Source organism: Musa acuminata, chromosome BXJ1-7 (genome assembly GCF_036884655.1).
Source record: "Musa acuminata AAA Group cultivar baxijiao chromosome BXJ1-7, Cavendish_Baxijiao_AAA, whole genome shotgun sequence".
Taxonomy (NCBI): domain Eukaryota; kingdom Viridiplantae; phylum Streptophyta; class Magnoliopsida; order Zingiberales; family Musaceae; genus Musa; species Musa acuminata.
The window spans coordinates 39895816-39907748 of NC_088333.1; the positions used below are offsets into that span (position 1 = coordinate 39895816).

Sequence of the window (11933 nt, forward strand, 5' to 3'; positions counted from 1 at the left end):
TCTCACCCATCATCACGTATGATTTGGATGGACATCTCACACGCAAATCGATCGAGACCAACCCGCCAAGAAAAGAGAAGCTTCCAGCAACACCTACACAACACTATTTTGCGTGAATCTTAAAGCGTCGATCCATCTAACTTTCCGTATTTCCCAAAAAAAAAAAATGTATGCATTATTAAATCTAAAGAGTATATAAAAATAACTATACATTATTTATCGAGTCCATATACATCATCAATACATAGTACTCGGAGGAAGAGGAAATAGAAAAAGAACATTATTTATCGAGTCGATATGTATCCAAAGACTTAAATATTAGAACGAAATAGAAAAAAACTACTGAGGAAGAGGAAAAAGAAAAATACTGTAAGAAAAGAGAAAGCGTATCCAAAATTGACGATAATGGATGATTATAATCAACTCATGGGATCTTTGTATATAATTAATTATTTATTTTAACAAATCAGATCGACTCGATCGTTCATGAATATATTCATTTAAAGAAAATACATACTACTTATTTCATGCTAATGCTAATGCCAATTCCAATGCCAATGGGATCGAAATCATATTGTATTTAGATAATCTAAATTTATAGGAACCATGTTATTTTTTTAAATATATTTTTAATATCAAATCACTTTTCAACTCTTATTCGACCTTTGTTACTTAATTATTAGGAAGACTTTGTGATTTTAGTTTTAAAAAAATAAAAACCACTATCAAACCAACTCCCAAAAAAAGTCAAGTATAAAATAAAATACAATGGTTTGAGTTTCTTGTGACTATATATATATATATCCATGCTTTTGTTGGTGCACATAAAATTAGTATGATCGTATGCATGTCGTATACTTATACATCTACAGCTGTATCCATGGCATCATTATGTGTCAAGCTTAATTAAATTATTTCTCCTAACAAAGTCAAACTCCACATTCTTCGAAGCCTTCATAAAAATAATTGCAATCCCGCACGTTATGCCGCGTATTCTGTGCACGCATCTTCATGCAGAAACCGAATCTCCAAAACACGATTCGAATTGATCCACCGTCCATTTACCCCTTAATTGTATGCATAAATAATTCCTTAAACCTTGGAAGGGACATATACGTAATAATGGACAGTATACGGTGGCAGTTTCGGCATTGGGCATAAAAAGAGCGACGTCTATAAATTGGTTGAGAAGTCTCGTAGAAATTACACAGCGAGGCGACAGCAGAGAGAGAGCCAATCCGAGATTCGTCCTTCCCCCTCCTCTTCCTCACCGCCCCCCACCCCCCCCCCCCCCCCCCGCCCCCGCGCCGCCTGCTCTCGGTGGTTCGATCTGTTAGATGTTGAGGTGATAGCGGTGTCGGATTCGGAGAGTTCTTGGTCGGGCAGGTGGGAACTCTTCTGCTGCAGCCGTAAAGGTTTGTGTATTAAGCTGATGATCGATTCCTCATGTGGTTGTTGCTTTGGGTTAAATCTGATGATTTCGCGGCGAAAGGATTGGATTTTTTCGTGGGGTGTTGGCTTAAAGATGTCGCCTTTTTGGTTTTCCTCTCTGTTTTGGTTGGATTTTGTTGCTGATTTAAGTTCAGTTATTGGATTCTATTTTTTCCCCTCAAAAGGTGTCTTTTTCTTTCTATTATCATAAATTTTTTTGATCGGGTTTTGTTTATATCTGTTTTCTTTTGATTGTTTCCCTGTAATATTAGATATGAGATCGTCTGGTGAGACTTCTTGCAGAAGGTTTGTTTGGGTTATGTGGAAATCGGCATATATATTGTTGATCTAAGAGCTGGGAAATATACGAGAAATCACAATTGTGGTGATAAATACGAGTAAAAAGGATCCCGAAATATTGTCCTTCGAGAACATAAGAACCAAAACAAAACTGGACCCGAAAGACAAAATCCCCTGTGAGTTGGTACAGACAACGATAACAGTATCGTGGAATTGTTTCCTAGAAATCATGATCTTAATTCTCTGTTTCTCCTTCTCTCTCATCTGGCATGAGCCCATACTTTCTAATCGTTGATATTGTCAATATTGGTACAGTATTATTAAGAGAGAATTTCTTGGTGCTCCTGTCTTTCCAGTTGCTCCATTACAGAAGATTGATTGCATCTCTTAAAATTTCCAGGAAAAGGTTGGCCCTGCCTTTCCTCTAGTCTCACATCGATTTAGCTTCACCGTTCTAGATTGATTTAGATTTCAGACAGTAGAGAAAAAGGGTGAGAGATCGGTTGCTTTTTGTTAAAGATGATGCATTTAGAGCGACTAGTCCGAAGCAAGCCGTCCCTTGTTAAAATTATGTCATTGATTTCTGACAAAATAAGTGCCTTCACCTTCAGAAAAATTGTTTTTCTACAAGTGAGGAATGGATGTTTTCTACAATTTCACCGCTGAAAAGGGAAAATATGGTCAGCCTTTTAAAGACCTCTCTTGCATCAAATTTCATCTCCTACTCACCATTAATAGGAATATCATCATTGGCATTTTCATGGCTCCATCCATTTAATACATATACCAGAGGAACCCTTTCTATAGCTGATATTCTAAGCTGACATGTTTTCTTTCGCACATTCCTCCCTTAACCTCTTGCACCTTGAGTATCTAACATCTCATAAATACTACGCTTCTGCCCATATATCACTTTCTTCATTTTGTTGATTTTCTATCGAGAAGTTACAATTTATGAGTGAAGTATTATTATATGAGAATTCTCCATACTATCTTATAAAGAACTCGATCCTTAAGATCAAATTTCTGAGCATGTGGAATCATTGCTGATAATTCCGTTGCGATAGTTGCTTAGGGTAATGGGATAACAAGATGTTATTATTTTGATTTATCTCCTGCTGCTGGTACTTGTTACTTTCTGTCAAGGAGCTTAAATCGCCAATGTCCAGTTTGAAGTTTTGTTTTAACTTCTACCAGTCTGATTTATAGCATCATATTACTTGTTGCTTTGTGATGCATGTCGGTATGATTTAATCTTGGTTGACTATCATATGAAAATAGACCTTTATGTAGGAACAATATAACTAGTTTTTGCTTGCTTTCTTGAACTTTTTTTTGTGAAAATTTCTTTTTGTTTTTGTTTGTAATGTTTTTTACCTTGCTAATCAAACTAATTGCTTTTATTGTGTATACTCGCATATATTCTTTTTAGTTAAGACAGATTCTTTTCCTTTCCAGTCAATCAAGAAAGACATAGCTGGGAATGCTGAAAGATGTGCCTGGGTAGTGAGGCCATATTTTTGGAGTTAAATGGACCTGTAGCTCCAGCTGAGAAAAAACAGCATTTCAGTATTAAGTATTTCTTTGGAGGCAAGCTCCCAGAGAGACAAACCCAGGGCAGACAGAGGGGATCTGCAAAAACAATTTCACAAGGTGACCTTGGTGGAGACGGTTGAAGTCTTTTGCTCCCCTTTCTAGACTCCTACCTTGTGAAAATCGAGAGAGCATAGCGTTTAGTTTGTTTCACAGGTTACATAGGCAAACATGGAGAGCAGAGGGATTGTTGTGATGCAAAAGTATGAATTAGGAAGGTTACTAGGGAAAGGAACTTTTGCAAAGGTTTATTATGCTAGGAATATCAGAAATGGCCAAAGTGTTGCTATAAAAATGATTGACAAGGAGAAAGTAATCAAGGTTGGTCTCATGGAGCAGGTGAAACGTGAAATATCCGTGATGAGATTGGTTAGACATCCAAATGTAGTGCGGCTCTTCGAGGTCATGGCGAGTAGGACCAAGATTTACTTTGTCATGGAGTACATAAAAGGTGGTGAGCTATTCAACAAGGTCACTAAAGGAAAAGTGCCAGAGGATGAAGCTAGAAAATACTTTCAACAGCTGATTAGCGCTGTCGACTACTGCCACAGCAGAGGTGTTTACCACCGTGATCTGAAACCTGAGAACCTTCTGTTGGATGAAAATGACAATTTAAAGGTATCAGATTTTGGTCTAAGTGCCCTCGTTGACTCCAAAAGGCAAGACACCATACTGCACACTACTTGTGGAACTCCAGCTTATGTTGCTCCTGAGGTGATAAGCCGAATTGGATATGATGGTGCAAAAGCTGATATCTGGTCCTGCGGGGTGATTCTTTTTGTGCTTATGGCTGGTTACTACCCTTTTCATGATTCAAATCTGATGGAGATGTACAAGAAGGTCGTAAAAGGTGAATTTAAATGCCCCAGTTGGTTCTCTTCTGGCGCTAAAAAGTTCATCTCAAAGATGCTAGACCCAGATCCAAGTACCAGGATTTCCATTGCAAAAATCAGGGAAAACAAATGGTTCAAGAAAGGGCTTGATGACAAGAAAGTAAAAATCGAAGAAGAACCAAAAGAAAATGTCCCTTTGGATGCAGCTGAAGTTTTCAACTCCACAGCAAGCAGCACTGCTGAGGAAAGGCCAGATTCAATGAAGATCACGAACTTGAATGCTTTCGATATCATTTCTCTTTCAGCAGGATTTGATCTCTCGGGTCTATTTGCGGACAGCAGCCAAAAGAAAGAAACTTGGTTCACTTCTACGAAGTCTGCATCAGTCATTATTTCCAAGCTAGAAGATATGGCCAGACATCTGAAGTTAAAAGTGAAGAAGAAAGATGATGGGGTTCTAAAATTGGTGGCTCTAGCAGAGGGGAGGAATGGTCTCCTAGCCATTGATGCTGAGATCTTTGAGGTCTCCCCGTTGTTCTATTTGGTGGAACTGAAAAAGTTAAATGGCGATAACCTGGAATATCAGAAGCTGTTGAACGAAGGCATCAGGCCAACTCTTGTCGACATTGTTTGGGCATGGCAGGGCGATCAGCAGTACCATCAGGAGTAGCAATCTTGAAACTCTAAGACAGGCTAGATAATTAGGTTGGAGATTCAGCAAGTTAAGTTTGCATCAATTGTTGTGTTGTTTTCTCTTTTGAGCTACTTTGTTAATTATCGTGGATCGATTGGTGCTTTTACAAACGTAAGACGGTAATGCAGTCTTTGTGAACTGCCAGTTTTTGGCTTACAAGTTTTGTAATTGAGTGATGCTTTCTACTATCTAGAAGAGATTAAATTCTGGTAATTCTCATTTATGTCCTGACTGCATGATTTTATAGTTTATTTAATCCCATCGAAAAGGTTCGATAAGATTGATTGTGTTTGCAAAAACCAATTATATATTCATGTGTTCTGTTTGAGAAGAATCTTAAACTATAAATGCTGTGGGGAAGAAGTAGCTCATTGTTTTTTTTTCTTACCTGCAAATGATCTTTGAATGCAAAGCTGCAGAAAAAGGTTGAACTGCTGCTTTTGTTTTTGGTCATCTTGTTTCTTAATTGTTCTCAACACACAAGACTTCAGTTCAAGACAAGGTTGTCACTGTTCCATTGTCTTTCTTCCCATATCTAACAGGAGAGTAGAGGTCGAGTGCTGTCAAAGAATCTCCAAATTGAAACCTCTGACTTGGTTTTGTAGCCATTTAGGTCCCAAGAATTAAACTCCAACTTTGTTTTGGTACAACTAAATATATAGACCATTCACTTGTCATAAAACATAGAACAAAACCTTCAAGACAAGGTTGTCACTGTTCCATTGTCTTTCTTCCCATATCTAACAGGAGAGTAGAGGTCGAGTGCTGTCAAAGAATCTCCAAATTGAAACCTCTAACTTGGTTTTGTAGCCATTTAGGTCCCAAGAATTAAACTCCAACTTTGTTTTGGTACAACTAAATATATAGACCATTCACTTGTCATAAAACATAGAACAAAACCTTCAAGACAAGGTTGTCACTGTTCCATTGTCTTTCTTCCCATATCTAACAGGAGAGTAGAGGTCGAGTGCTGTCAAAGAATCTCCAAATTGAAACCTCTAACTTGGTTTTGTAGCCATTTAGGTCCCAAGAATTAAACTCCAACTTTGTTTTGGTACAACTCAATATATAGACCATTCACTTGTCATAAAACATAGAACAAAACCTTCTGATTGCAATAAGATTTATGCAATCCGGTTCAACTTCAGTTTTCATTAAAGGTGTCAAAACCTTCTAAACCTATATGAGGATATATGTGGGAAATGAAGCAGAAAGAAGCAGCCCACGAAGATGCAGTTGACAACATCTATAAAATGCCAAATTATCTTGTGTAGATTAGACTTATTCAAATCAAAGATTGTAGGATAAGAAAGATTAGTTATTATGGAATGAACATATAAAATGAAGATCTATAAATGCATCACTTAAACAAAGTGTATTAATTTGGTAAATTCCTTTTATCAGCTATAAAATAAGATTGATGTTTCTTACTAAGATTGGTGACACTATCCTCGTTGGAGCTCACTGACAAGCAAAAGAAAAATCCACAAATGTGAACCCACATTAGTTCAGATGCTTGTGGTGGTGTGTCTTGCCTGTGAAGTTTCAAAGAGAGAGGAAGCTGACATTATAGATTCCAATTCAAATCACAGTTAGAAAGGATGCAATAGAGATCAGTACAGAGGCTAATAATTTCAAATAATTCTCAATTTGGTATATAAAGTTGGGCATTGGATCAGGTATATCATGACAGTTTCTAGCAAATGACACCAAATAAGCAATTGTCTGTGTGATGACTGAAAAAAACTGCAAAATACTTATCGAAATGCTATACAGCATTCTTCATTAAATCTGTATCAGAAAAATTAAAATACAACAGGAACTTTTAGAAACTTTTCAAGCCACAGCATACTTGATTATGATTCTGTACATGCTCAAATAACTGTTGATACAATTCAGCACTGCTAGTTTATTAGTTCTTTTGCACTGGCAGACCTGCCATCCACCAATCCTTAGCTTAAAAGAAAAAGTACTGCATTGGATGATGTTCAGCTTGTGTTCAGATCCAGTAATATGATAATAGAAATTCTCAACCATAGGAGACATCCAGCAGACACTTGGAATATATGCTGTGAAGAGAAGTTTGTCGATGATTAGTATTCAACAATGAACATTGAACATTGTTTTAGCCTTGCATTACATAGATTCTGGTCACAGCTAAAGACTGATGGGGGAATCGGTCAGATCAATAATGTCCATATGGACTGAAGTCTTCTTATGCTTATTACTGCAGCAGCTAATTAAGCAGCTGGGTGGTGACAAGAGATCTATTACATTACTCTCGGATGAAAAGGGCAGATTGTCAGGGGAAGCCTTTTTATTGGAACTACTTGGAGTAGATTGTTGCCTGAAGCTCTCCAAATTATTTTGTTTAAGAAAATCAAATGGGTCTTCACTGCATAACAGTTGAGTTCTGTCCGGGGAAGTTCTGCTGCATTCTTGACCTGGTCCAGGGGATTCAATAAGACAGTAAGATTTTGTTGTCTCCATTGGCTTCCTAATACCACCAAAATCGCTAAAATCTTTTCCCAATAGATTCGCAACTCCCACTTTGTCAACGGACTCCTCTGTGGCTTTGGGGGAACCTATGGAACAAGGTGAATCCGTTCGCTCCATTGACTGTCTAAAATTGTCATGTTTCAAAGCACCAAGGCCATGCCTGGCTGTCCTTTGTACATGAGTGGCATCAACCTCCACATCATCAACCAATATGGCCAATGATGTCGAAAGTGAATCTTCATTATCTAAAGCCTTGCCCATAAGATTCACAACTCCCGCTCCATCATCAATGGACTCTTCTGAGGCCTTTGGTGAATCTATCATGCAAGGTGAATCTGTTAGCTCCATGGACTGTCTAAAGTCATCATGCTTCCAAGTACCAAAACGATGCCTGGTTGTCCTTTCCTCATGAATGACATCTGTCTCCACATGGTTAATCGATACAGCCAAAGATGTAGACAGTGAATCTTCCTCAAGATTGTCTTCTTCATCATTTTCTTCGTTGTCATCTAGTATTAGACCTTTGACATAGCAGGGAAGTTCATCCATGGTGCCAAAAATAGTTTTCATTTGCTTTGGCAATTTTGGGCAACCAGCAGTATGCTTCATGTATTTTGTTGAGAAGAAATTGACAGTGAGATTCGAGCTGATAACAATGAGGAAAGAAAATTTATTTTATTGATTCGAATTGAAAAAAGTGGAATAATTAAGCTTGCTACAAATTGGCAAACTTACTTCTCCCAAGCTGGAAGTGACAACATGGTATAAGCGATCTTGATCTTATTTGCAATGCCAGAGAGCGACTTAAAACTTGAAGCAGCTTTTCTAACAGCTAGAGATTCTTTTGGGTGCTGCCAAGCCCATTCAAACTGCATTTATGTAGTTTACCAAGTATTAAAGCCATGTACCTGATATTAATAACTAAAATTTCTTTTAGAAGATACCAAGGTGGCATAAATCAAGATAAAACTTACAAGCAACTAGCACAAGAGACAAAACACATATGTTCCGACATGAAGCAATTATTGATGCAATCATATTTTATATGGTGCCAAGTCAGATTTCAGGAAGTATAATACAGACAACTGACAGAAAATATGTGTTTCTCTTGAGAATAATGATAATCATCTCATTCATAGTCCACACTCCATAGCTTTATCTGACTAACCAACAACTTACGATTCTAACCACTTAAAATTATAAGCAGATTCACAGGAGAAGAGGCAAAAAAAGTTACTGGTAGGAAACACCAGGAATGACCTGAGAAAACGAACAGGATACCAATATTTTTATGCAAATCCATCTAGTACCCAATCAAGTTGCTCTCTTCTTGTATGTGGAACTATTTTGAACTATTTTATTCAGCTTCAACATTTTTCTTCCCACCATGATGTTTATCCTAAAGAAACTTTTCACCTAGTGATGGTCTTCCAAATCCTCTTATATGCATTCCCCAATATTCCTTCAGATCTAAGACGATATATTAACAACTTGAAACTTCATTCAGCCATAGTTGCATAGTCACTTGATCAAAATAACCAAACAAACTGTTGAGGGTAGTTTGGATCAGTATTTTAAAAAAGCGCTCATGCAAGGCAAGGCAAGTCCTAAGCACCTCACAACACCTCGGGGCCAGGCGTTTCAGTGAAGCGCCGCTCAAGTGCATGCCCGAGTCAAATCGGGTCGACTTCGAGCCAGGGTTCGACTAGGTAAGTTAATTGGTTCAATCAAACCAACTAATACTGTGAATTTCTTTGTGGCCAGGTAAATTCTCACCTGAAAAAAGGAGGTGGTTAGGGTGGTAAATGTTATACGACAGCTTAAGTCTGAGATGAACCAAGTTAATTAGTCAACTTAGAACAACCAAGACCTAACTTAGAGCTTGAAGGATGGCGATGATAGACGTGAAGGGACGAACAAGTTCAGCTCCGACCATAAAATTAGATGCCCCATGGTGAGCAGATCTCATCGGAGTATTTACAATTTTAGGTGGCATCAACATAGTAGTCCATAACCTAACCTTTCATTGTCTATCTGGTGTTAGTAGCCCTACAGACATAAAAAAATTAGACGATTGAAGATGCTAAGCTGTATACTATAACCAAGTATACAAAGAACGATAAGAACCTGGAGAGCAGAAACATTTGAAGGGAAGCCATAGATGCAAAGAACCATCTCCCACGGGCGTCCATGTTTCGTCCTCCATGCTCCACACCTTATCTCACCGTTGTGCTGCCTGATTCTCCGTCGAGGATTGACCGTAAACCTGAATTTTGATTTAATCCAAACCAAAAAGAAATCCATCATGACCCTGGCATCCAACTACATCAACATAATCAAGAAAAAGGCGTTTCTTTGAAGCAACGAAGAACAGTGAATACGATCAGGTCAAGAAAATGCGCAAAATCGTTCACTATAAGTACAGATCAACACAAAACCTGGAAAAGAAGGCCCAAAATCAAAATTTTTGGGGGGGTCTGTTCCTGAACATACCGATAGACAACACGATCCAAGAACAGTAATAGAAGAAGAAAGGATCGGGGTACCCGATGTAGGTACGGCTTTTGTGACGAGGGCTCAGAGAAACAAGCAAGTAGCAAGCAAAGAAGCCCTTTCCTTCCTCCCGAGCCTCCTCCTCCTCCGATGTCGTCTTCTCGACCGCACTCGCCACGGATCGCGTCGCAAATCGTCCCTTTCCCGGTCCCATCACCTTCCCTATTCTTTTGGGCGCTTCGCTCCGGTTAGGCTGACATTAATGTGGGCGATGTGACCGTTGAGGGGGGCCGTAAAATAATGGCCGGCGCGTGCTTTGCACGTGGAGATACATGATCTGTGATGTTTTAAAACGGACGGTTCTGATTAAGTGGGTTAACATGGCATCGGCTCATGTGACGTAGTAGTTAATATTTTAATTCTTAGACGAGGTCCCAAAGAAAAGAAAAAAGAAAATAAAATTAAACTTTTATTTGAATCAAAAATGTATTTTATTCTATTCTTTTTGAAAGAAGAATAACTTTAGTTATCTACATCCTGATGATTAAAATGTTAATTGCATAATTAAAAAGTATGAACATAAAATTCCAGTGTTATCCTAATGGTTAGATAGATTACATATAGAATAAAAGAATTATATTATATTCTACACTAATTTGTTCTGATTAATTATGATAGTCAAATTTGAAGATACTTTCACTTACCTCAAATGTCAAATTAGGTCCACTGGATACTTTATTATAGAATGATATGTCAAAGCTCCACAAAGGTCTTTCTTCTTCATGCAAAGATCCACAAAGGTTTTATAAGCTGAATTATTCCAAGGATGACAGATCTTTCGTCTTCATGCAAAGACAACTGATACAGGTGATGGATGAAGGATTCTTTTATGAACAATAATACATCTGAGGGTGTTTGGTTGATGCAGCTTACATCATTTGCAAGTTGTCAAGAATCACAATCACTTCTTTTGCAATGAAACAGACCTTAGATGACAATGGCAAGCACAAAGCATACAAAAATTATGCCTGTATTTCTACATGTTTGGTTGGCCAATCATAGACAATCACTGAATAGTATTTGTATCAAAGGGGACTATGACTACATCTGTTACCACCATCTAATATACACAAGTTACAGAAGAAGCAAATACAATGTAACCTTCATTTACAGGCTATTATGTTCTACTTGCATTTGCAAACATGACGGATCGATAGAGCGATGCACAGGCAATCAGACACCATAAAACTAGTCAAACTACCTCTTGAAGTGTATTACCGAAAGCGATGCACAGGCAATCAGACAGCATTTACAATTGCTTGTTTCACTTGGTATGTGGCTGGCACGATTCAATCCATGACAATCATCGATGAGTTAATAGGAAATGTCGAACCAGACAGAGAGAAGAGATAAGAGTAAATCATACAAAGGAAGAGTAGGACTAGAAAATATTCTCTACAACTTCAAAAACTCATGTTTCATGACCCAACACTAGTCCCCATAAATACATTACATTCATTACATTTAATATAAATTACTCTTTTCCAAGAGACTTGTTCAAGAACTAATAGTCAATTTGGTTTATCCTTCTATAGGCCTTTAATGTTTATCACCTCTTGTTTGATATAATGAATATCTTTATGATACCTTGACAAGTTTAATTCCAACAGGAAGGATACATGTAGTCGCAATGGAGAACAACAACAGAAGGGATTCTTGCAATCAATTTGTTCTCTAAAAGCAAGATGCAAACATACTCTTCATTGTGTTATCAAGAAGCATAAAAGATAAACATTGTCTAGGCAAGGGCCACCACCAAAGCCAGAATCATGTTCTTCTTTCATTTACGGTTTCAAAAGCCCTAAGTCGGCATGGTTTCTGCTTCTTCTAGGGCTCTTGAAACATGTAAGATGTTTCTGAGAATTACAAACCAAAAACAAAATCAAACAGGACTGGAATTCCCTTCTGATGATCTACTGTAATCTAATCTTACCAGGACAACAAAATGTAAGACCATCAGAACCAATCATTCCACACCTATTCAGATGTGTTCAATCTATCTGAATTAACAAAAGGTCAGGCATCTTTAG

General features: G+C 37.8%; 2 protein-coding genes across 3 annotated transcripts; one reads left to right on the forward strand and one right to left on the reverse strand.

Annotated features, from left to right (window-relative positions):
- Positions 1–1257: 1257 nt before the first annotated feature.
- On the forward strand, positions 1258–5064 carry LOC135679358 (CBL-interacting protein kinase 2-like). 2 transcript variants are annotated; one of them, XM_065193031.1, is made up of 2 exons: positions 1258–1415; positions 3190–5064. In XM_065193031.1, the coding sequence occupies exon 2, from the start codon at positions 3496–3498 to the stop codon at positions 4825–4827; it is 1332 nt and encodes a 443-aa protein (XP_065049103.1). In that variant the 5' UTR covers positions 1258–1415; positions 3190–3495; the 3' UTR covers positions 4828–5064. The 2 variants fall into 2 exon arrangements, with proteins under 2 accessions (XP_065049103.1, XP_065049104.1); XM_065193032.1 differs by having other exon boundaries at positions 1281–1386.
- Positions 5065–6584: 1520 nt separating this feature from the next.
- On the reverse strand, positions 6585–10152 carry LOC103992523 (uncharacterized). The gene is made up of 4 exons (XM_065193030.1): positions 9897–10152; positions 9478–9616; positions 8086–8219; positions 6585–7996 (listed from the first exon to the last, which is right to left on the reverse strand). The coding sequence occupies exons 1-4, from the start codon at positions 10055–10057 to the stop codon at positions 7009–7011; spliced, it is 1422 nt and encodes a 473-aa protein (XP_065049102.1). The 5' UTR covers positions 10058–10152; the 3' UTR covers positions 6585–7008.
- Between the last annotated feature and the right edge of the window lie 1781 nt (positions 10153–11933).

Excerpts from the sequence above, each read along its gene's own strand:
- LOC135679358 (XM_065193031.1), top strand. The coding sequence starts at position 3,496 with ATGGAGAGCAGAGGGATTGTTGTGATGCAAAAGTATGAATTAGGAAGG.
- LOC103992523 (XM_065193030.1), bottom strand. The coding sequence starts at position 10,057 with ATGGGACCGGGAAAGGGACGATTTGCGACGCGATCCGTGGCGAGTGCG. Across the intron at positions 8,220-9,477 it reads CAAATGTTTCTGCTCTCCAG|TTTGAATGGGCTTGGCAGCA; the intron begins GTTCTTATCGTT and ends ACATAAATGCAG. Across the intron at positions 7,997-8,085 it reads TCACTTCCAGCTTGGGAGAA|CTCGAATCTCACTGTCAATT; the intron begins GTAAGTTTGCCA and ends CATTGTTATCAG.